The sequence below is a fragment of the Mesocricetus auratus genome, unplaced genomic scaffold, assembly GCF_017639785.1.
Source record: "Mesocricetus auratus isolate SY011 unplaced genomic scaffold, BCM_Maur_2.0 Super-Scaffold_100007, whole genome shotgun sequence".
Taxonomy (NCBI): Eukaryota; Metazoa; Chordata; class Mammalia; order Rodentia; family Cricetidae; genus Mesocricetus; species Mesocricetus auratus.
Genome location: NW_024429191.1, coordinates 55,849,046 through 55,873,450, shown reverse-complemented (window position 1 = coordinate 55,873,450; position 24,405 = coordinate 55,849,046). Strand labels below are relative to the sequence as shown.

At 39.4% G+C, this 24,405-nt stretch overlaps 1 protein-coding gene across 4 annotated transcripts in view; it reads right to left on the bottom strand.

Moving 5' to 3' along the window:
- Ssh2 (slingshot protein phosphatase 2) overlaps window positions 1–24,405 on the bottom strand; it is a 262,347-nt gene that overhangs the window by 56,380 nt on the left and 181,562 nt on the right. For all 4 annotated transcript variants that reach the window (XM_040749174.1, XM_040749172.1, XM_040749173.1 and 1 more), the window contains 3 exons: window positions 23,449–23,552; window positions 17,249–17,313; window positions 7,147–7,268 (listed from right to left, as the gene is read on the bottom strand). In XM_040749174.1, coding sequence (XP_040605108.1) covers window positions 7,147–7,268; window positions 17,249–17,313; window positions 23,449–23,552 — 291 coding nt within the window. The remainder of the gene's footprint in view (window positions 1–7,146; window positions 7,269–17,248; window positions 17,314–23,448; window positions 23,553–24,405) is intronic.

Genomic DNA, 24,405 nt, shown 5'->3' with positions numbered 1-24,405 from the left:
TATAATTCCATCACTCAGGATGCTGAGGCAGGAGAATTTTGAGTTCAAGGAAATCCCGGGCTTCATAATGAGAATCTTTCTCCAGGGGGGGAAAAAGCCAAGGAGCAATAAACAATCACCAGACCACAGAGCTCTGCTATTTTATAGCCTGAAACACATGTATTATATATTTTGAAAAACAAGGTTATACAGTATTATGAGGATACTTCGTAATTTAAACTATAATACAGTTCTCAAGCTAAATGAATTGACTATATCAATAACTTGTATTTATCAAACAATCTGGCTTCTACTTTGACTAAATACTGTCTTTTTGGTTTGGCTTTTCAAGACAGTTTCTCTATTTAACAGCTTTGACTGTCCTGGGACTCACTTTGTATACCAGGCTGACCTTGAACTCATCCAGATCCACCTGCCCCTGCCTGCTGAGTGCTGGAACTAATGGCGTGCACCACCATTACCAGGCCAACTTAATATTGTTTTAAAGAATTATGTTTTCATATTTAGATATATGATGCACATTCCTTTAAAAGTAATTGAGAGTAACTGAGCACAAGTATTCTGAAGTCAAAGCCTTTCTTTTACTGTTCAATAGGCTCACTCATATAGCAGACATGTAAGATTTTATAATGCTAGGCTTACTGAAAAGAAACTAGTTTCTAGCTCTTGATGTCCTAGTTTGTTTTGAGACACTGAAATTTTGTCATTGCAATGGCATCTGTCAGTATGACCCAGACAGGACTAATAGAACAAACTGATGTGATTTGCTGAGGATAAATTATCAGGTACTGATGGGGGAAGTCCTGTGTATATGTCAATAAAGCACTGTTGGCCAATAGGGAAGCAAGATAGGTGGGACTAGGAGTCCAGGAGGACTCTGGGTAGGAGAAACATAGGGAGTCAAGATGTAACCACCATAGGGGTAAGAACCCTGGAAAATTTTCTCTGGTAAGAGAAATACTTAGATTAACAATTACGGGGTAAATACTTAAGTCAGAGCTAGCCAGTAAGAAACAAACAAGACTAACAGCTTCATAATTAATACAGTGTCTTGTGTGTTATTTGGGGACTACAACGCAGCAGAGCCCAGGCAACTGGCGGGGGGCGGGGGCGAGGGGGGGGGAGACACCAAGTGGCAGACAAGGAAAAGGCCTCTCTCTACAAATGGTGATCAGGAGTGGGATCATTGAATTTCCACGTAGAATGACAAAATCTTTAAAGGAATTTTAGAAACAAAAGAACAGAGAAAAGCATGGGTTCTTGGTAGCAGCATTTTTCTCAGGTGGGCTCTGTTTTGCTAGTGACAAGCAGAGACTCATGCACACGCAGCTCACTTAAGGGAGTCTTCCTGACTCAGTATAAGCAAAAAAAAAAAAAAGTTCTTTTAAGAGCCTCTGCTAACGATTGAAAGGTGTGTATGTATAGCTGGAAGTAGCAGTGACCACATCTCCAAGCCGGCAGCTTTTGCTGGATGTCAGTATAGACTGAGGCGATGAGCTGAAATCACACGCCCACCATCTTGGAAAAATTGCAGTTTAAACAGCCACGGTTTTAACAGATGAGACACGTGGCCAGAAAAACACAAAGATTTACAGTAAAGTCAAACTTGGATGAAGAAAAACCTCTAAAGGTTTACAGTATGTTTAAAAATATACATAAGATTGAGAGAGAAAAAGAAACGGCATAGTGGTAAATAAATAGAGAAGCTGGCTGTGGTGGCGCACACCGGTAGGATTTGCTGCAGAGGCAGAGGCAGGCGGATTTCCAAAGAGAAACCCTGTCTCAGAGAGAAATAAATAAAAGTAAAAGAAATAGAATAATAATAATAGATAAATAAATAAGCCACGTAAAGATGGAAAATACACAGAGAGTCTGGATACTGTATGCTATTGTGCTTTTCAGCCTTTTGATTGCTCAGGAAGGAACAACTGCTAAAGTACACTTGATTATAAATGCTGCTGAATTAATCCAACTTATATCTTTTAAAAATGCCTGACTTCAAAATTTAAGTATAAGGATATGGTACTTTGGAAAAGAGTTTTTGTTTGTTTCTACAGAAAATGAAAAGCTGAGGATTCCTTCCAGGCTTCTGTGGTTTGATGAACCAAGACCCCCCGGAAGCAATGGCTCAAGTGATTCAACATCTAAAACAGCTAAGATGATGGAGCCCTACAAACCCTGAAAATAAGGATTTATACAGGTTTCTGAGTTTTGTCATGATCCCCATGGTGTGAACAGCGCCCCCTTCCAGCACGAAGCAGTTTGGAATGAGCAATGTCCAAATCCCCATATTGTTTATAAATCTTTGTTTTCATTTGAATGGGGTTGTTTATAATTGATTAATGATCACAACCAATCTCTTTTTAAAGAAAAAAGGGGATTATGGTATGAAAATGAGTACTTTGTATTGGTATGGTTTTTCATTTGTTGATACAAATTCAAGGTCAATTTTGTGATATGTATATTTCTTCTCTTGATTAAGTACTGTGTTTGTACTAATCTTTTAAAACACAATGCATAATTAAATACAGATTACAGATAGTTACTTATAATAGTCAGAACTTATAGTTAGGTAAGTTAGGTTTTCTAGATATACAGAAATATATTTGACATAGATAGACTGTCTTCAAACCTTTCAAAGACCTTCAGAAAATGGCATTTAAAATGGTTTAGGGTTTTTCTTGACAATGAGAAATGTCTGCTCCTGGCAGTACCAATTACGTCTGAGAGGAAGATGGGCATCGAAGAAACTTGTTATAGAGTTTGCTTTCAACATGGCAAGATTAGCCATTTGGACAAGAAACTGCTCTTGCCTGGACTGCTTGACTGTTGCTGTATAATGTGGACATGCAGGACCCACAGGAAAGTGACTGCTGAACTCAAATAGTCCTTCAGGGTTACTGCTTCATGGAAGAGTCTAGGAGACTTTCTACAGGACACAGAAAAATGACTGACAGACTGCTGATGCAGATGGACAGTTTGAAATTTCCTGCTTTGCTAAGAAATCTTCTGGACACATTGTGGCCTATGGGCTGAAGATGGATGCCCCAATGTTACAGAGGAACTTCGGGTGACTGTCCAGGAAGTAAGATGCCTCTGTCAATCCTAGTGTTTAATGTATTATCCTTCTGTGGTCTTTGATGGAGTTGAAGTCAGATAGTTATAATTATAGTTTTCCTTAGTTATGATAAAAGATAAGCTACATATAGAACTTTGGACTCACAAGGATGGGATGGATGATATTTTCTTTAAATCTTGCTAAATGTTGATAGACAAAATTTTGTAACTATGTTCTTACTTGATAACTGTTCTGTTATATATAATTTGACTATGTTAAAGTTAAGACCTTTCCTTTGTTTAGACAGAAAAGAGGAGATGATGGGGGAAGTCCTGTGTATACGTCAATAAAGCACTGTTGGCCAATAGGGAAGCAAGATAGGTGGGACTAGGAGTCGAGCAGAACTCTGGGAAGGAGAAACACAGGAGTCAAGATGTAACCACCATAGGGGTAAGAAGCCCGGAAACTTTTCTCCGGTAAGAGAAATACTTAGATTGGCAGTTATGGGGTAAATACTTAAGTCAGAGATAGCCAGTAAGAAACAAGCAAACGGCCAACAGCTTCATAATTAATACAGTTTCTTGTGTGTTATTTGGGGACTACAATGCGGCAGAGCCCAGGCGACTGGTGGGGGGGGGACACCAAGTGGCAGACAAGGAAAAGGCCTCTCTCTACAAGGTACCCATGGCAAGTGTCCACCTAGCCATCTGATGGCTCATGCTGTGGAGTCAGAATCTGAGTTACTGCCTTCAGTCTCCAGGGGAAGCCTCAGCTCAAGTTTTCATGCAGTTCTAGTTTCTATTCACAGGGTTTTCTTTCTTTTCTTTCTTTCTTTTTTTTTTTGAGACAGAGTTTCTCTTTGTAGCCCTGGCTGTCCTGGAACTCGCTCTGTAGACCAGGCTGGCCTCAAACTCAGAGATCCTCTGCCTCTACCTCCAGAGTGCTGGGACTAAAGGTGTGTGTCACCAAGCCTAGCATCTATAGGGTTTTCAAAGGAGGGGTCAGGGGGAACTAAGCAAAGGAAATATGGCCACAGTAAGCTTGTCTAACTGAATTTTCCACAATAATGCAAATATTCTGTACGCATGTACTGCGCCATATGGGAGCTATTAATCATACATGATTAGTAAGTATATGAAATGTGACTAGTTATGAATAAGAATTTCCTTACATATCATTATTTTAGTCTTTATTTATTTAAATAGCTACAGGTGTCTAGTGGAAATATACTAGACACTACAGGTCCAAACAGGTAAAAGTCCAAATCAGAGGTCATAAAATTCCAATATGGAAACACAGGTAGTTTCCCACTTCTTCCTCCTTGAGACAATCTTGATACATATAGCCCTAGATGGTCTGAAACTTACTACATAATTCAGGCTGGCCTCAACTTCTTGGTATTTCTCTTGACTCTGCCTCAGGAGTGCTGCAATTTTGGAGTATGCCACTACTGTCACAAAACAAGTATTTTATTACTAAAAGGCCTGTTACTTAGGGAAAATATCAGAAGTTAGACTGCAAGAGGAAGTGGTCATAAAGCCTCTGTAAATTCAGAACATATAACTAAATGCTGTAACCAGTATACAAGTTCACAACTCTGGCCTTGTGATTTTTATGAACTCACAAGTCATTTCCCAACTTGACATCTGCTTTTTTTTTTTAAATCAACTACATAAACCTGGGAAGAAGGAATAAAATTCAATTGAATAATTATCTTGATTGGTTTATCTGTCAGCTTGCCTATGGGGGCATTTTCTAGATTGCTAATTGATGCCATCTGATGGTGGGCAGTGTCATCCCTAACATGTGGGCCTGGGCTGCATAAGGTAGCTAAATGTGAGCCTGGGGGCAAGCAAGTAAGAATCATTCTTCTGCGGCCTCTGCTCCAGTTCCTGACTCCGGGTTCCTGCCTTGACTCCCTTGATGTTGGCCTATAACCTGTAAGCTGAAATCTTTCCTCCCCAAGTTGTTTTTGTTTGTTTTTAATCATTTTATTTTGTATGCATAGAGTAGCATGTTGGAGGTTAGAAGAGGACAACTCAAGGGAGTTGGTTCTCCCCACTATGTGGGTCTCAGGAACCTGAATTTGGGTTGTCAGGCTTGGCAGTACGTGCATTTACCCACTCAGCCATTTCACCAAGTTTGTTTTAGTCAGTGCTTTATCACAGCAACACAAAGCAAACCAACACAACGTCTATGTAAAACTAGGGTAAAGGCTGGTTTTGGAAACTTTCTAGTGATACTGGGATCTCCCTGCCTCTCTCTACAAAAACAGGACAATCAGACTCACTGTCATCTATAACCCTTCCTCCAAATCCAGGGCTTTGGGCTTGACAGCAATTCCTCTACAAACCTTCTCCTACTCTCCTCCACTTTTGGTGGACAAATTCCCCCAGGCCTGGGTCACATCCATAGTGACTGTACAGCTTCATTCTAGTTCTGAACCAGGAAGTCATGGTTTGAGACATCTGGCAGGATTTCCTGAGGCTTATTATCTCAGAGTGTAAAGATCTGCTTAGCAGCCACATTCCACAGTCTTCTCAAAGGTTTCTCAGAAAGAGTCGGGAAACAGAAAAGCCTTAAGGATACAACCCCTCCCAAATAACAACAACAACAACAAGAATCTAGGTTATTTTAGAGATATCTTTAATTACAGGAGGCAAAGTACCATTGAACCCAGGACCATTGGTACACTGGCACATTACCAACAAAGGCAAGTACCATACCCTAAGATTACCAAAGTGGAACATTACTGTGGAAAGAATACAGTAACAGGAAAAAGCAACTTTCCCCCAGAGATATATTTCCATTTGCTTAATTATTATCATTAGTACCTAGCAATGAGAGAAGGGTAAGGAATAATAGTAAATTAGAAATAGCCAAAGACGCCGGGCAGTGGTGGCGCACGCCTTTAATCCCAGCACTCGGGAGGCAGAGGCAGGCGGATCTCTGTGAGTTCGAGGCCGGGCTGGACCGATAGCCTCCGAAACAATACAGAGAAACCCTGTCTCGTAAAAACCAAAAAAAAAAAAAAAAAAAAAAGAAAAAAAAAAAAAGAAATAGCCAAAGACATTTAGCAAGTGTGTTTGCCTCTGAAGATCATGGCCAAGACTTATTTTCTAGTTTTATGCCTTTGTGTGTCTATGTATATACGTGTGTTCATATATTTATGAGGTGCATGTGAAGGTTAGATGTCAGCTTCGGGTATCTTCTTCAATTGCTCTTTACCTTGGAGACATAGTTTCTCACTGAACTCGGTTCTCACAGATTTGGCTAGGCTGGCTGGTCATCTGCCAGCCAGCAAATTCCAGGGATTACCCTGTTTCCATGTCCTCAGTGCTGGGACTATAGGCACAAGATGCTGTGCCTAGATTTTCCACCAGTGTAGGGAATGAACTCAGGTACTTGAGCTTGCATGGCAAATACATATATTTGAATGTTTAGTCATCAGGAAGTGGTACTACTTGAGAGAAATTGGGAGGTGTGGTGTTATTGGAGTGGGTGTGGTCTTGTTGGAGAAAGTGCATCAGTGGGGGTGGGCTTTCAGGCTTTAAAAGCCCAAGTCAGGCCCAGTGGCTCTCTTCCTTCTGCCTGCTGATCCAGATGCAGGACTCTCAGCTCTTCTCCAGCACCATGTCTGCCTGTGTGCTGCCATGCTTCCTGCCATGATGATAATAGAGTAAACCTCTGAAACTGTAAGCCAGCCTCAATTTTTTTTATAAGAGTTGCTGTGGTCATGTCTTTTCTCAGCAATACAACAGTGACCAAGACATATATCAAACCAAGCATGGTGGTTCACACTGTTAGTCCCAGCACTCAGGAGGCAGAGGCAGGCTGATTCCTGAGTTCAAAGCCAGCCTGGTCTATCTACATAGAAAGATCCTGTCTCAAAAAGATAACACAACACACACACACACACACACACACACACACACACACACACACACACACTGACCTTCTTGTCCCACTTCATCTTGAATTTTAAAAGCATAATTACACAAGACATTTTTGTAAAAGTTCAAATAACTATACTAGGTTATTTGAAGGTAGTTTTCATGCTCCTCCCCCAATTTTTTATGGTACCATACCTGTCATTAGAAGAAAAATCCATTCCCAAAACAATGCTTTCTTCAGTGTCTTGTCTACCGTTAGTTGAAACCACTACCATATAGCGTGTTCGATTTTGGTAAGTACTTTCCAATCTCACAGCCTGAGGTCAACAGATAACAAAGAAACAAGAAATTTAGAGACATTTTAAATCATTTAATTTTTTTTAAACCAGCATCTCATAGCATGCTACCAAAGCAAAAGAGGTGACAGTTCGGAGACCTAAATTCAAAATTCAACTCATATATTAACTATACAACCTTTGATATAATAATAAATTAATGGGAGAGAGATAAAATTATACCTATGTTGTTTTAAGAATCTTATTACTGGGTACATAAACCACACTTAAGGCAGGCTCCATGCCCAGTAGTAGATGACCAACATAAACTGAACTCAATGGTATTTTTATAGATTTTTTTGGGGGGGTATCATATTGTTGTTTTTTTTTTAACTAACCATACAAGTCTTTTGCTTGTAATATGGCTTCTGATTTTGAGTTTTCACTGATTTGTGTGTGTATCTGTGTATCTTGTATATTTTTCCTGTTTTTTTTCTTTTTATTTCTTTCCTTCCTTTTTTTTTTTTTTTTTTTTTGAGACAGGGTTTCTCTGTAGCTTTGAACCCTGTCCTGGAACTCCCTCTGTAGACCAGGCTGGCCTCGAACTCTCTGCCTGCCTCTGCCTCCCGAGTGCTGGGATTAAAGGTATGTACCCCCACCACCACCAGGCCCTGATTTGTTTTAAAGAGAGAGAAAGAAGGTGTGCAGCTGAATGGGTGGAGATGAGAGAGAGGAACTGCTCAAATATATTGTGTGAAAAATTTTATTTTCAATAAAAAGGTAAAATGAACATTATATACAGGATAAGTATATGTCACTATAAATATACATTAAGCTGGTCAAGCTCAAAATGCTATAGTATATACATAACACTTTATAACAATATATACTGTATATATTTATCTGTCTTATATAGTCTATGTATTTATATGTAGTTATCTATCTCTACAAGCTTGGGGATAAGGTAATCTTCTTACCAAATCATTTCTCCTGGTAAAGAGTCTTTGTTTTACCAAGCTTTAGTCAGGTTCTTGGTCTTTGTTCTAGGTCTATCTATGCAATTCCTTGCAAAATTAAACTTTAGCAAGAACCCCCACTAAATTTATGTGGAATCCACATCATCCTGACCTGATAATACTTGACACATAACTGTATTTCTCATCCTGAACCATCTCCCAAGTGATATATGATCATCCTGAACTATCAGTTCAACCAAAATCCTCTAAATTATTTTAAGCCAAAACTTGATACTGATGGATCTCTGAAATAAAAGGCCTATTGAACCATTAGAGAGAAGGATCTTATCTATGGGTAAGTTTTTCAACCACCTTCAGGGAAGTGAGGTAGCAGATGGAAATACACCTGCTGGGCCTCAGGGTGAAAGCACACAGTAATAGTCAATATTTTTGTTATTATGATCAAAACCATGACCAAGGCAACTCATGGAAGGAAGAGCTGACTAGGGCTTTAGGGTTCCAGAAGGACAGTCCATAATGGGGAGGCATGCCAGCAGTTTGCTAAAGCAGGAAGCTCAGAGATTACATTTCCATCTACAGGCAGGAAGCACAGGGCTACAAACCCTCAAAGCTTGTTCTCCATGAACTTCCTTCAGCAAGGCACTACTGATTTCTCAAGCAAAATATAAACTGGGACCAAGTTTTCAAATACCTGAGCCTATAGAAAACCACCACACATTTATACTGAAAAAATTGAGAGGAAAAGCACAAAGTATTTATTTACCCTGAGTCCACACTGACTACAGGAAAGAGTGAACCAATGAGAAGCTGGCAGAAGATTGAGACAGGAGGTCAATCTGAATGAAGGGCTCAGGCCTTCTTGATTGGCAGGGGTGAACAGTCCAGAAAAAAGCATTTATAAAGAGAACATGGTGTACATTCCAGTGGTCTGCTCTCTAGAATTCAGCCTAGGTTTCAAAATTTATTAAGTTAATCTGGCACAAAGGTGCTAACTGGTTACCCTTCCTTTCATATTTTCTCCTCTGTCCTCTAACCCTTATAGTTTGGCATAGTTCAGGATTTTTAAAACTATATTTGTTTAATTTGTATGTGTGTGGTGCACCCACTTGTGCATGGATCTGTAGAGACCAGAGGTCAATTCTGGGTACTTTCCTCTAGCTTTGCTCAATTACTCTTTGCTTTATTTTCTGAAACAAGTTCTCTTCACTAAACCTACAGATCATTTTGTCTAGACTGGCTGGCCAGCACTGGATTATAGGCACATGCTGTCCTGTGTGGGTTTTACTACATGGGTGTTGTGTGGTGATATTTTGTTTATGATCTAACAAATAAAGCTTGCCTGAAGATCAGAATGCAAAGATAGCCATAGGTGTACACACTTTTAATCCCAGCAGTCACACTAGTTAGCCTTAGAGGCCAGGCAGTGGTGATACACACCTTTAATTCCAGCACTCAGGAGACAGAGGCAGATGGATTTCTGTGAGGTCAAGGCCACTATAGGCTACATGAGAGTGAATCAGTCTAAAAGAGAAACAGAGCTCGCACAAAGGTGATCTTAGCACTTGGGATCTCACACCTTTAATCCTAGTACTAGAGAGGAATCTATGGTGGGAGGAGACAGGAGCTGAGGGGAGTTGGAGGTATGGTGGAGAGCAGTGCAGTCTGAGGTTTGGGTGGATCACCCTTTCAGTCTGAGCATTTGTAGGGGTGAGAACTCTCTAGTGACTGGCAGCGTTGCTTCTCTGATCTTCAGGCAAGCTTTATTAGATTACAGACAAAACATCACTATAGTGCTGGGTATCCAAACTCACGTCCTCATGCTTCCACGGTGAGTGCACTGCTGCTTAGCTCATGGATTTTTACCAACTCTCCATTTTCCTAATTCATAGGTTTTCTTTTATTTGTCAATTTAGTCTTGGTCCTTCACTTGTCTTTTGTATTTCCTCTCAGCAGCCTTCATCTACAGGACTCAACTCTGCTCTTTGGCTATGAATTTCTGCTTGTCTACGCTGGATTTATTTATTTATTTATGCATGTATGTGTATGAATGCATGTATGTATGTTATGTATGTGTTTTGAGAAAGGGTTTCTCTGTGTTAACAGCCCTAGATTTTCTGGAACTCACTCTGTAGACCAGGCTGGCCTCAAACTCACAGAGATCCGCCTGCCTCTGTTTCCCGAGTGCTGGGATTAAAGGCGTGCGCCACCACTGCCCAGCCCATACTGGACTTATAATTAAGCCCAATTCTATACTGAGCCTTCTCAACTTTATCTCAATAGTCCTGAACAAAATTTGTTTTTACCACTTCCAGGAGACCTGACACCTAGAAGAAGAAAGAGTCTTATGAAATAATGAATGTGAATCAGTGCTTGATACATGGTAACTGATTACTACCCACTGTAATATGTTTCTATGAGCAGAATTTATAACAATTGTCAAAACAGGTTCTATAAACTGAAGAGGGGGAAATGAGGAACATGAATGTGAGCACTCATCTCATATAAAATTTTCACAAGCTACTGTATTATGAAGCAAACTATTAGCAAAATGGCTTCCAGGCAACATTCATTTGAAATATTTGCTATACATATACTGCATATTCAATGATATCCACAGTGCTGGGAAATCAATGGTGGAAATGGAGACATGTTCTTTCTCCTTGTGAAATGTACACTCTACTTTTACTGTCTCAAACATCAAATTAATTAATTAAATTAGATAAAGACAGTCTCATGCAGCCCAGGCTGGCTTCTAACTTATAGTCAAGGATAACTCTTTTTTTTTTTTTTTTTGGTTTTTATGAGACAGGGTTTCTCTGTATTGTTTCGGAGGCTATCGGTCCAGCCCGGCCTTGAACTCACAGAGATCCGCCTGCCTCTGCCTCCCGAGTGCTGGGATTAAAGGCGTGCGCCACCACTGCACGGCCAAGGATAACTCTTAACTGGCCCTTCTGCCTCCACCTCACAAGGGACAGGATTATAGGTATCCACGACCATGCTGTTTCCGCAGTGCTGGAGATGGGACCCAGGGCTTCAAGGATTCTGGGTAAGCAGTTCACCAATTAAGTATAAACCTAGCTTTATGCCTCTGTTCTGATATTCCTAACAAAAGATAGGGAAGTAAAAACAGCAGACGTGGCTATGTTAAAAGCTTATTTGTTAGAACCAACACAATCAGAATGTAATGCCATCATTCTGATGTCAAATACACAAGTTGTACCGTTCACTCATGTTCCATGAAGAAAAGTTTCAAAATCAAATTCACGTATGAGACACTAAGAGGAACTAACATTCAAATGAATCACAGTCTAGAGTTAGTCAACTGAGACTGAGGAGGAACATTAAACACACAAAGCTATGGATAACACATGAGGTGGACTGGGAGGCAGCTGTGGATTTCTTTATAGAAACACTCAAAACATACATGTTGTTTTCAAAATTACATCTACGTATTGTGTGTGAGAGGTGCAGTCGTCACTTCTCTCTTTCCACCACATGGGTCCTGGGAACAGAATACAGGTTGCCAGACTTGGTGCAAAGTGCCTTAACCTTAATGACCAAATTATCTCACTGGCCCCATAAATGTTATTTTAACCAGAAAAGGTGGTGCAGGTAAAATCCGATTAAAAAAATTTAATTAACTGTATGCACATGAGTGATGTGTATGTACCATGGTGCACATATGGACTTCAGAAGACAGACAACAACCTGTAGGAGATGGTTCTCTCCATCCACCATGCAGGGTCTGGGGATCAAACTCAGGTCATTAGGCTTAGCAGTTGTCCTTAAACTTGCTATATAGCCTGGGAAGAAAATTACCTTGAACTTTTGATTCTCCCCAGTGCAAGGATTACAGGCAAGAGCTATCATGCCTGGTTTATATAGTACTGAAATTGGAACCCAGGGCATCATGCATTCTAGGTAAGCACATACCAAGCTCCAGAACTTTATAAACAAGATCTCAGATTTTACTTCACGTTTAAAAGTTGAGCATGCAGGGGGCTGAAGAGATGGATCAATGGTTAAGAGAACTGGCTGTTCTTCTAGAGGACCTGGGTTCAATTCCCAGCACCCACATGGCAGTTCACAACTGTCTGTAACTCCAGTTCCAGGAGACCTGACACCTTCATATAGACATATATGCAAGCAAAACACCAATGTAAGAGTAAATAAATCATTAAAATATATTTTTAAAAAAGTTGAGCATGCCTTGGCAATCTTTAACTAAATGTTCAATTTCTAAAATGTGTTAGAAGCACCTTTGCCTGCAAATACAAATGGTGTGGAAATAACTGAACTGTGATTCTGACAAATTAAAAAAATTTGAATCATTTTTCTTTAGTTATGTGTTGTGTAGCATATATGCATATACTGTGTGTGTGTGTGTGTGTGTGTGTGTGTGTGTGTGTGTGTGTGTACTGTTTATGGGGAGGGTCAGAGCTCAACACTGGGTGTTTTCCCCAATTCTTCTGTCATATTTTCTGAGACAGGCTCTTTTACCAAACCTTGAGCTCACCAATTTGGCAAGACTGGATGGCCAGCAAGCCCCAGTGATCCCCTGCCTTTGCCTCTCCTGTGATTGGATGATAGGTATGAACTATTAACCCCAGCTTTTTTATCTCCTGGCCTCAGGGTTGTGCAATAAGCACTATACCAAGTAAGCCATCTCTTTAGCTTTCTATGTCTGATGCTTCTTATGCCAACTACTGGCAACTGACTGGCTACGTCAAGGCTGATGAAAGAAAAAAGGTTTCCTAAATACAGTCTGTAATGCATGTTATCTGGCCCAGGACATTTTGGTAAGTGATATTCAGTACAAACATTTCCTGTCTTTTTAATATTTAACTTATAATATCAAGAACTCATCATTCAAAAAATCATCTTAAAGCTCTCAGTACAATTTAGATGTTGAACCTAAGCAGAGCATTACACAGGTCCTACCTGTCACAAGAGCTTTTCTCATCCCCACAATCTAATAGCCAGAACAGCTTTCTTGAAGAATACACCCCACCTTTGTTTTAAGTTTATTTTCATCACCAGTCTAGACCATGCCTCTGCATGCAGTATTTATCCTCAGGGGAAGCCACATTATAAAGACACAATGTCTAGACAAGCATGTAAGTATTAAAATAAATTCTAGCCAAAAAAGCAAAGTAAAATCAGTAGCTAACATTAAAATAGACTTTAGATATGACATTAATGAATTAAAGAACACTGTCTTAAGAGTTTCAGGAAGTGTCTAGATGAAAAGAACACCAAGTTTAAAAAAAACCTGTAAATTACATTCTGCAGAATCACTGAAAGCATGATCAAGGCTAAAGATAAGGCTCAGAGGACGGGCGCTTGTCTAGCAAGCACATAAGACCCCAGATCTGACCCCAGCACAGTCAATACCTCCTTGCCAAATTCATGATTAATTTATTGACATGGCAAGATATTTATGAAAAACAGGTAAAAAGACATTATACATCTTTTGTAGAACAACAAAACGAAATTAAGCAGGGCTGTGTTAGTTTACTCAATTGCTGCTCCGTCCCAACCCTACCCCATGCAAATATCAAGACAGAATGGAAAGTTGTTTATTCAAATAGAAAAAAAAAACCCTCATTTTCGTTTTTGAGAAAATTTAATATATTGTAAAACCTAAACCAAAAAGCTAATATTTTTAAACTATCTGGCCAAGTTTTTAGTTTTGCAAAAACTTCATTGAGGCTGGGCAGTCTTTTGTAGAACAACAAAACGAAATTAAGCAGGGCTGTGTTAGTTTACTCAATTGCTGCTCCGTCCCAACCCTACCCCATGCAAATATCAAGACAGAATGGAAAGTTGTTTATTCAAATAGAAAAAAAAACCCCTCATTTTCGTTTTTGAGAAAATTTAATATATTGTAAAACCTAAACCAAAAAGCTAATATTTTTAAACTATCTGGCCAAGTTTTTAGTTTTGCAAAAACTTCATTGAGGCTGGGCAGTGGTGGCACATGCCTTTAATCCCAGCACTCAGGAAGCAGAAGCAGGTAGCTCTCTAAGATGGAGGCCAGCCTGGTCTATAGAGATAATTCCAGCACAGACTCCAAAGTTATACAGAGAAACCAAAAAAAAAAAAAAAAAGCCATAAAACAAAACAAAACAAAACAAACAACAATGAAAACCAAAAAAGCTTTGTTGAAGATGCTATAAACATTCTGAAAATCATTAATTTCTCATTGGGTTTTAAGTAGTCCCTTGATAATTCAGAAGAGCACTATAAAACCATTTCCTTATTTAACAAACTTGAAGTGTTTTAAAAACTGAAGTAACATTTAATTCCAGCACTCAGGATACAGAGGCAGGCAGATCTCTGTGAGTTCGAGGCCAGCCTGGCCTACAGGGTGAGTTCCAGAACAATCAGGGGCTACACAGTGAAACCCTGTCTTTAAAAGAAAAAAAAAAAAAGCAGAACTTTCAGTTGATCATCCAACTTTTAACCTTATGCACAAGTCCTGAGATAAGAGTTTTAGCATTCCAAATTTAACTCCAAACAAAAGCCTTTGCTTTGGGTCTACAAATGCCTCTTTCACTCAGAAAGTGCTAATTTATACAAAGTCACACAATGCATTTACTCATTTTCCTGCAGATGACTCTCATTAATCTGAAACATAATGACTATGTGTTTGTAACAATTCAAAATAACTGTAAAGTGCCTTGTCATCTTAATGATTCAGAGGCATGCATTAAAATTTTCTGAACTTATGTTCTATAAATGTAATATATACATAAAACTGTGTCAAAATCTAAAAAGTTGAAGCTGCATATTTTAGTAGGAAAAGAAACTTTAATTTTCAACTCTGCCTTACTAACTTTATCCTTCATTCTTTCAAGTTTCATGTGGGAGATTATTCCATATTTAGGGGTTCAAGCTAAACTCGAGAAGGTTATTAATGAGAAAAAGATAAAATCAAGGATGACATCTTTAGCTTTAGTTTTCCCAGACCACACCATGTTCAAAAGTTATCAGCAAATATCCAGTCTGTGTAAGTGACTATGATCACAGTGTGATCAGCATCTGTTGGAAACTTGTTAAAAATGTAAATTATCTCTACTTCCTCTCCATCAACCAAATTCTGTCATCAAAGCCCAGAACCTGGTAGTTGAAAGCAGCTCTTGATTCTGATCTCCCCCTAAAGTCGAAGAACCACTGCTTCAGAGTACTGATGTCATAAGCATGGTGCTCCATGCCCCACTGCTGGCTTCAGAGTACTGATGTCATAAGCATGGTGCTCCATGCCCCACAGCTGGTTTTTAAAAGAATCATTTGAGAAAATATGTAACAAATGCAGAATGGCCAGAAAGATGACTCAGTAGGTAAAATTGGTTGGTAGACAAGCCCAATGATCTGAGCCTGATCCTTGTATTGTAGAGTGGAAGAAGAAAACCAACTCCTGAAAGTCTTCTCTGACCTTCACACCACATTATGGCATAAGCACCCTACTCATTCCCTCACAAATATACATAGACACACATCAGATACTTTTTAAAATGCAGACAATGATGGGAAGGATGGCACAGCAGGTAAAATCTCAGTGAGAAACCTTATTTTAGGTAGAGTGTGGTGGAGAAGACACCTAATGTCAACCTACTGTTCACACACACACACACACACACACACACACACACAGAGTGAGTGTACTTGCACACATGTATGTTCCACACCTAGATTATTAAAAGTTTTAAGAAAAAATGTGGCCAGGCAGTAGTGGTACACACCTTTACTACTAGCACTTAATAGGAAGAGGCAGGTGGATCTCTGTGACTTCCAAACTAGCCTGGTCTACAGAATGAGTTTCAGGGCAGGAAAAAAAGGAAAAAGAAAAAGTGTGCATTAACCAATTAATAAATGAATAAGGTAGAAACGGATTTTAAAAAAGGAGTTATTGAGGAAGATAATACCTAACATTAACCTCTGGCTTCTACATGTATATGTACATGTACACACACACACACACACACACACACACACACACACACACACACACACACACAAGCAGGTATGCCCGCCCGCATGCATGCACTCGTCAGTGTGCTGGAGGCACAGAGTCAGCATTTGAGAGAAAAGTTAACAAGATTTAAAAAGTAAATGATGAATTAGTGATCACCAGAGAGTCTAGAAGTTTGATCAACATTCCACAGTCAATCTCACACTTTACTCATGATCTCTCTTCTTGGACAGAAAGTAGAAGCCAGCTACTGTGGTTTAGTCAACTTCCAAGCTACTCTCTAACCTAAAGGGTCTGGTAACCACATACTTGGATAACCTCAATAACTGCCTAGTGTACTTCCTTCTCTTTATTGTTTTACCTTCTAGAGGTAAAACTATAACTGTAGCTGGCTCATGTCATTTCTTAGCTTAAAAACTTGTATTTCACAACTGCTTCATGAAGAGGGAGAGTGCTGGGATTAAAGGCATGCAGCTACCACACCTGACCCCCATCTCATACTTCCTAGTATGTCTATTTAATCCTGTCAACTGTGAGATTAGTCATGGAATAAGGAAAAGGGCAAAGACAGCCTAAGGTAACTTGTTCAACATCACATGTTAGCAAGAACCTAAGTCCTGGTCTCTTGACTTTGAGGTCAGTAACAATTGCTGGTTATTTCAGTCATATCTCATCCCTTCCTTTATGTGCTTTTGCTTAAGTATGTTCTTATCTTATGAATTTTGTCTGCTTAATCTCATCATCTTTTAAGATAGTCTCAAGTTCTACTGTCTAGAATAAAACCTTCCTCAATCAGGTCAAATTCCCAAGTTTTCTTCCTTCTTCTGAACTTCAGTTGTTATGGAAAATAAATAACTTACCAACCAGCACTCAACAATCTAGAGCCATCACAGTATCTTATATCACTTCACATTATGTTTTACATGAATTACATTTTCACATGGATAGGTCATTTTTCATTTCTATTCCACCTACTTCTTGGCACTTTGCTTTAACAAAAATCAACTTTAATACTGGCTATTTTAGGCAGCCTTCTGAGGAAGACAATTGTGGTAATGCCATTAACTTACCAGCCTTATGTTGTCTTCTGGGCGTAGTAATATGAACATTGCTTGAAGATGTTGTTGGAGATCACCTGGAGAAATTTACAAAGCAAAGGATGATTAGTCTCCATTCAAAACTCAATAGAGAGGATTCCTTCTACCGTAGTGGCTTGTAAAGTTATGATTTACGGAAGAGTTATTTTTTAATATTTTAATTTATTTTAGTGTGAGTGCATGCCTACATGCACATGCATATTGGCACTTTCCATGGAGGCTGAAAGACAACTTGTTGGAATTGGCTCTCTCTTTCTAGTATGTGGGTGCCAGAGATTGAACTCAGTTGTCATGCTTGGCAGCAAGCACCTTTACCCATAGAACCATCTCATCAATTTTATTGTTGTTTAGGACTGGGTCTTACTGTATCCCTGGCTGATCTGAAACTTGGTATGTAGATGAGTATGGCTTCCAACTTACAGAGACCTGTTTGCTTCTGGAGTGTTGGAATTAAAGGGATGAGCCATCATCCCAGCTCCATTTCATATTTTTACCATGTATATGCGTATATGCAAGTGTAGGTGCTAATGAGGCCAGAAGAGGGTGCTAGAGTTTGTTGTGGGCCAACTGATATGGGTGCTGAAAACAAACTTGGGTCCTCTATTATAAAAGAAGTGCATGCTTTTAGCCACCCAGCCATCTGACCAGGTCCCCGAGTCTCTTAATTATAGATAGACATCAGTTAAGATTATTGGTTTGACTTTTTAAATAGTAAGAGAGCAGTAGGTTGCATTTTTATATATTTACTTTCAGTTAATAGTATGTTAAAATTTGTATTTGTCCTAGGGAAGGCATATTTGAAAAACAATCTCTATTTCCTACGATGGTAGAAATGAATGAGCAGTCTGTTGGTAAGTGTGTTGGTGGAGCCCCATAAAGGGCAGTAAAAAAAGTGTGTGAAGAATTATGTGAAGAATTATTCTTAAGTTTTGAATGGCATATGTAATTTCTTCTTCTGTGATAATAATATTGAGATGCATTTAACTTACATACTGTTAGATTCCCTTTATTTTCAATAGTTTAAAGTAGTTAGTGGATGCTATTAAAATGAGAGTACCTATTAAAGAAAATGTATTAGGAATAGTTATTCTCCTGAACATATAAGGTACTTTAACATGACATACTATTATTTGAAACTTCATTTATTTTTACATATTTTATAAAACTAAATTAAAACATTTGTAGTAAGATTTAAGATACTAGTACTTAGGAGGGAGAGGCACACAGATATCTGAGTCCAAGGCCAGCCTGGTCTACAGAGAAAGTTCCAGCACAGCCAGGGCTATACAGAGAAACTCTGTCTCAAAGGAGAAAAAAAAATAAAAAATGATTTAAGATATTAAGGATGATGCTAGGCATTGTGGTACATGGCTTTAATCCTAGCACTGAGGAGGCTGAGGTTGGTGGATCTATGAGTTCAAGGTCAGCCTGGTCTACATAGTGAGCTCCATGCCAGCCAGGGCTATGTGATGAGATCATGTTTCAAACAACAACAAACCAAAAAAAAAAAAACAAAAAAACAAAAACAAAAAACAAACAAACAAAAAAAACCAAAAACCAAAAACCAAAAAAACCCGAAAGAGACTAAGGATAATAAAACAAACAAACAAACAAACAAAAAACTGTGGAAACTCATAATTTGTAAGCTTGTGGGGATATGTATGTATGTATGTATACACAAATACACACATATATAATTTATTTAAAAAGAATAGGAATTTGAACACAGATATTATATTGTTGGGCAATGATTCCCACAGAAGACATGGGTTATTAAGTGAAAATCACCAGTACTAGCTATAGGTTCCCTCTCTACATACAGGTTATTAGTTAGGGAGATTCCACAGGCATCCACACAGAGAAATCAAGCTGGAATTGACCCGAAAGTTCCTCCCCATTGACCAACTTTCATAGTATCAGAAGGAGAAAAGACACACAGCCAACCCTGCATGCTATAATACTGAGCTCTCAGACAAGATGTGCCCGCCCACTGGCACAATAGCGGCACTAAGGCCATGGGGTAACCAACTGCTTTAGACTACATCTGAAGCTTGTTCCACAAGAAAGAATTTAGGCTTGGAACTGTAAATCTGGCCAAAAGCCCAGGTTCTGTAGGTCATAGGCTCTGGGGAAGAACCTATTACTATTGTTTTCTTAAACTACATGTTGTTGAACTGCCTTTTGAATATTTATGCTTATACCCATAGATTAGTACTGCCCTCAAACTTGACCAGGGAGACTACTCTCTGCAGTGGTCAATAGTTAATGCACACTCTTTCAAGATGCTGAGATTGTCTGTTGAGGGCTCATCCCTAAAGAGGACACCTATCCACTTCTCACACTCCAACAAAAGTTCAGGAAAATTGCAGAAGGAAAGAAAGAATGAAAGAACCAGAGGCTAGGAAGGAATGTGAAGTGCTGGGCATCACACCCTGGAACTCACTGCAGCTATGGTTACCAGCACAAGATCAAGTCAAACAAGATCAGTAAACATTCTAACAGGCAGCACTAACTGGACTTAGTGGGCTATTAACAAAAAAGGGAAAAGCCACAAAAGGCATGTGCTAGAGGTGCCCAAGGAAGTGGGAGGGAGGAGTTGGGTGTTCCTGAGGGAGTAGGAGGGGAAGTTGGAGACACAGAAAATCAACATTGTTTACATTACTAAACTGTCAAAGAATAACTAAAAGTAATTCTATTAAAAAAAAGAGGGGCTGTAGAGATGGCTCAGCAGTTAAGATACTTGCGGGGCCCTGGGCAGTGGATCAGTATTTATCCCTGGCATACAAATGGACTTCGTGTGTCCATAACACAAAGAGGGATGCTCTCTCAGCCTGGACTCTTAGGGGAGGTCCTGGACCCCGCCCTGAGCTAAATGACAGACTCTGGATATCCCCTGTGTGGAAGGAAGTGGGGATAGGGTGGGAGGCTGAGGGGGATGGTGGGGAGGCAAGGGAGGAAGGGAGGGAGAGGGAACTGGGATTGACATGTAAAACAAGCTATTTAAAATTAAAGTAATAAAAAAATATAAAAAAAGAACACTTGCTACCTCTCCCACAGGACCTGGGTCTGATTCTCACCACTCACAATTACCCTTAACTCCAGCTTCAGGGGATTTGATGCTGCTGGCCCCCACAAGCATCTGCAATCATGTGCACATACCCACATGCAGACACACACCTATACATAATTTATTAAATCTTTTAAAAAATAGGAGAGCTCAATAAAAAAGATTTAAGATAGATTTTTTTTCATTTCCCTATTCTGTACTAGGAAATCTGAGGATTTGGCTAACAGGAGACAGATAATATACTATCACAAATGATGACAATCTAAGAACCTACGGCTTTATTTCTAACCACCTATGGCACTTTTAAAAAATTTTTAAGGTGTCTGTTGCAGCCACATAATCATAGATGCCAGTATGGCTTGATTTTACACTAACCTTGAAACCTACATATATAATTTTCTCTGTGTTCTCTTCATAGCTTTTAAGCATAGCATTAGCTGTGCGAGAAGCAGGGAGAGGGGGAAGAAAAGATGTAAGTAGGTGTGCTTAAAAGGCGGACAAATCTGGAGATCTTTTCTCAATTTTTTTCAAAGAATAATTTTGCTTCCCTCCCCATTTCACTGCTTGCTTCTGAATAATTCCAGTGCAATAGAATCCTTTAACTTTCAAATTAAAAAGAAGATCCATTCTACCATGTTTCAAGTCCAGACACACAACCTGAAGAAGCAGGATGAGTTCCTAGGTATAAACCCAAGGGAAATGAAAATACATGTACAGATGAAAACTTACATGAGAGTTCATATTCATTATTCATAACAGCCTACAATTTCAGCACTTGGGAGGTCCAGGCAGAGTTCAAGGTTAGCTTTGGCTACATGGCGAGTTTGAAGCCAGCTTGGGTTGCATAAGACCTCGCCTCAAAAGAAAGAAAGAAACAAACAGGTACCCTTCCCCCCTAAAAATAAAATAAAAATTAAAAAACCCCAAAATCCCCTCCAGTTTATACCAGGTATGGTAACAAACACCTGCAAGCTCAATGCACAAGAAGCCAAGGCAGGAATATCGCTGTGAATCTGAGGTCATCCTAGGATACAGAACGTGACTCTATCTTAAAAAACAAAACAAAACAAAACCCACAACAAAAACAACAAACAACTAAGATCAGGGCTGGTGGTATACGAAAGCAGGAGAGAGCTTGCCTTTCATGAAACAAGGCCCCTGGGTTCCATCCTTAGCACAATGAGGCAGCAGACACCATCACACACTTAAGTTCCTCTTCAAGACCATGAGAAATAAGCCCAGAAAAATCCCTCAACGCACTAGTGGTGCAAAGATCCAGCTGGGTTATTTCACAGTTAGATAAAACCCAGGACTCTTCCTTCTGCTGTGAGGCCTTTTCTGAGCTGAATATCTAGAAGTTTAGTTTACTTACCATGAAAAGTTTTGCTGTGAGCAAGCACGGTATTATTTCCTACAGAGAAACTCAGGTTTACAGAGACTAACAGGATATACTGCTAAAGTCCCTCCTTTATTTTATACTCTTCATATGTATTTTACCAATGGTAGCTAAACTGCAGATCAGTTTTGATTAAAGAATTTTCAACATTTTCCTTTTAAAGATACGTACAGATGTTTACTAATATAATTTTTGTTATTTTGTTTTTTTCGAGGCAGGGTTTCTCTGTGGCTTTGGAGGCTGTCCTGAAACTAGCTCTTGTAGTCCAGGGTGGTCTCAAACTTACAGAGATCTGCCTGCCTCTACCTCCCGAGTGCTGGGATTAAAGGCGTGCGCCACCACTGCCCAGATAATAATATAATTTTTAAGTTGCCAAACAGTATTTAAATGTTTTAAATGCCTAGAATAAAAAAATCTATAGACAGATTCAAGAAATATGCATAGGAATATACCATCAGATTCTGTAAGCCCTTGATGTATGCTATTCTGCTCAGCCAAGACGGTTTATCTGAAGGTTTGGATTTATAAACTTCATTTCTACATATATTGCCTCATTTGCTTAGTCTGTATCACAAGTCAATTCCCAGCAGCCTGTGTTAAACCTGCGTTTTATTTTTACCTAAGTGAACAATGTCAAGTAGAAACATTTGAGTGTGAAAATTTCATCAAAAAACAAAACAAAACTCAACCAGGGTCAGGTAGGAGCTTGAAAAGCAACTAAGCCCACTTACTATTACACTGCAGGGGGTAATTCACCCAAAATATTAGTCAGATGAGTTGGATTTAGAACAATAGTTTGTCTTTGTCTTATTGTCAGAAATATCCACACCCAACAGAAATAAAGCTTAGCTTGGATTATTTCCTTTGGGCATTCACACTTTTTGGCAAAATTCTCACTTCCACCTATGATGAAGGATGCTGAGGAGGAAGCATTGCCAGAGTATACCCAAGCTAATTTTCACATTTTCTCTCCCTTACTTAAAAAAATGCCATTGCCAGAGAGTTTTGGCAGGAATTTAATAACATGGCCTAGGGAAACTAGTTATAACTGTGAACTGCTACATTTCTAATGAGATGAAAGCTCAGACAAGAAATAGCACAGCCTCTAAAGTAGCTGAGATTATTTTGATTAGAGCTAAACTCAACTATTGACTCAATAGGATCCAGTATTTCTTGCTTTCAACTCTGATCTGTATGCTCAAGTTTCCCTTCCTTGTACTCCTGGAGGTCACAAGTCAACAAAGTTAAGGTAAAAGGTTTGTGTGGTTAGCTTTGTCAACTTGACACAGCCTAGAGTCACCTGGGAAGAGTCAATGAGGGACTGTTCACCTGGGGTAGTCTGAAGGTATCTATGCAGGGATTGTCACAATTAAGTTAATTGATGGGGTAGGACTCAGCTCCCTTTGGGTGGAACCATTCTCTAGGCAAGGTGGGTCCTAAGCTGAGTAAGAGCAGAGAATTGGAGCTGAGTACAAGTGAGCGAGCAAGCCAGTGAGCATGTATGCATTCATTTCCTTCTGCTCTTGACTGTGGCTGTGACTATTGTTTGGAATCCTGTCTTGACTTCCCTGCAATACAGGGCTATAAAATAATGGACTATAATCTGGAATTATGAACTAAAACAGACACTTCCTCCATAGAATTGCTTTTTGTCTAGATATTGTATCCTAGCAACAAAAAGGAAACTAGAACATAAATGTGCTGTTTTACCTGCATGCTTGTTGCGTCTGTGGCTGATTCTTGGTGTAGACGAGCCATTCCCCCGTGGTAGAAAAAGGGCAGCACCTTTGACAGTTAAAAAGCTCTCGCTGATGCTGTAAGGAAAAAGTAGTTAAGAGGAACATTACTTAAGGATGGAGATCCATTATATGACTTCTTTTTTTCCTTATCCAAAGTTCCACCTTCACAGGGTAAAGCACACCTTTAATCCTAGCACTGGGAAGGCAGACACAAGCATCTGACCTCTGTCAGCCTGGGCTATAAAGCAAGTTCCATGTTAATCAGGGCCACACAGTGAGACCATATCAAAAATAAACAAACAAAATGAGAAAGAAAGTAAAACAAACAACAAACTCAAATTAAAAAAACCAATTAAAAACAAAAAATAAAAACCCAAATAAAACCAAAACCCAACAATTTCAAGAGGAGAGATTACTCATTATTCTGGTTGCTCACATATAGTCTTGCCTATTCTAGATAATTTTTCTAAAACAAGACTTAAGATATTCTATTTAACTTACATGACATAAGAAATTAAATAAATAAAAGGGCAGAGGCTCTGGAACTAGACTGTAAAGTCTGAACCCCAGCTCTACTGCTTGTGGTTATTTACTCTTCTATAAAATGGGGTCATGGCTGGGCAGTGGTGGCGCACGCCTTTAATCCCAGCACTCAGGAGGCAGAGGCAGGCGGATCTCTGTGAGTTCGAGGCCGGGCTGGACTGATAGCCTCCAAAACAATACAGAGAAACCCTGTCTCGTAAAAACCAAAAAAAAAAAAAAAAAAAAAAAAAAAAAAAGAGGACATGAACCTAGGTGCCTGGGTTCAAAGATGTAAGTGTCCCTGTCTTACCAAGCAGGGTTTCTCTGTGTAGCCATGGCTGTTCTGCAACTCACTCTATAGACCAGGCTGGCCGTGAACTCAGAAATCTGCCTGCCTCTGCATCCT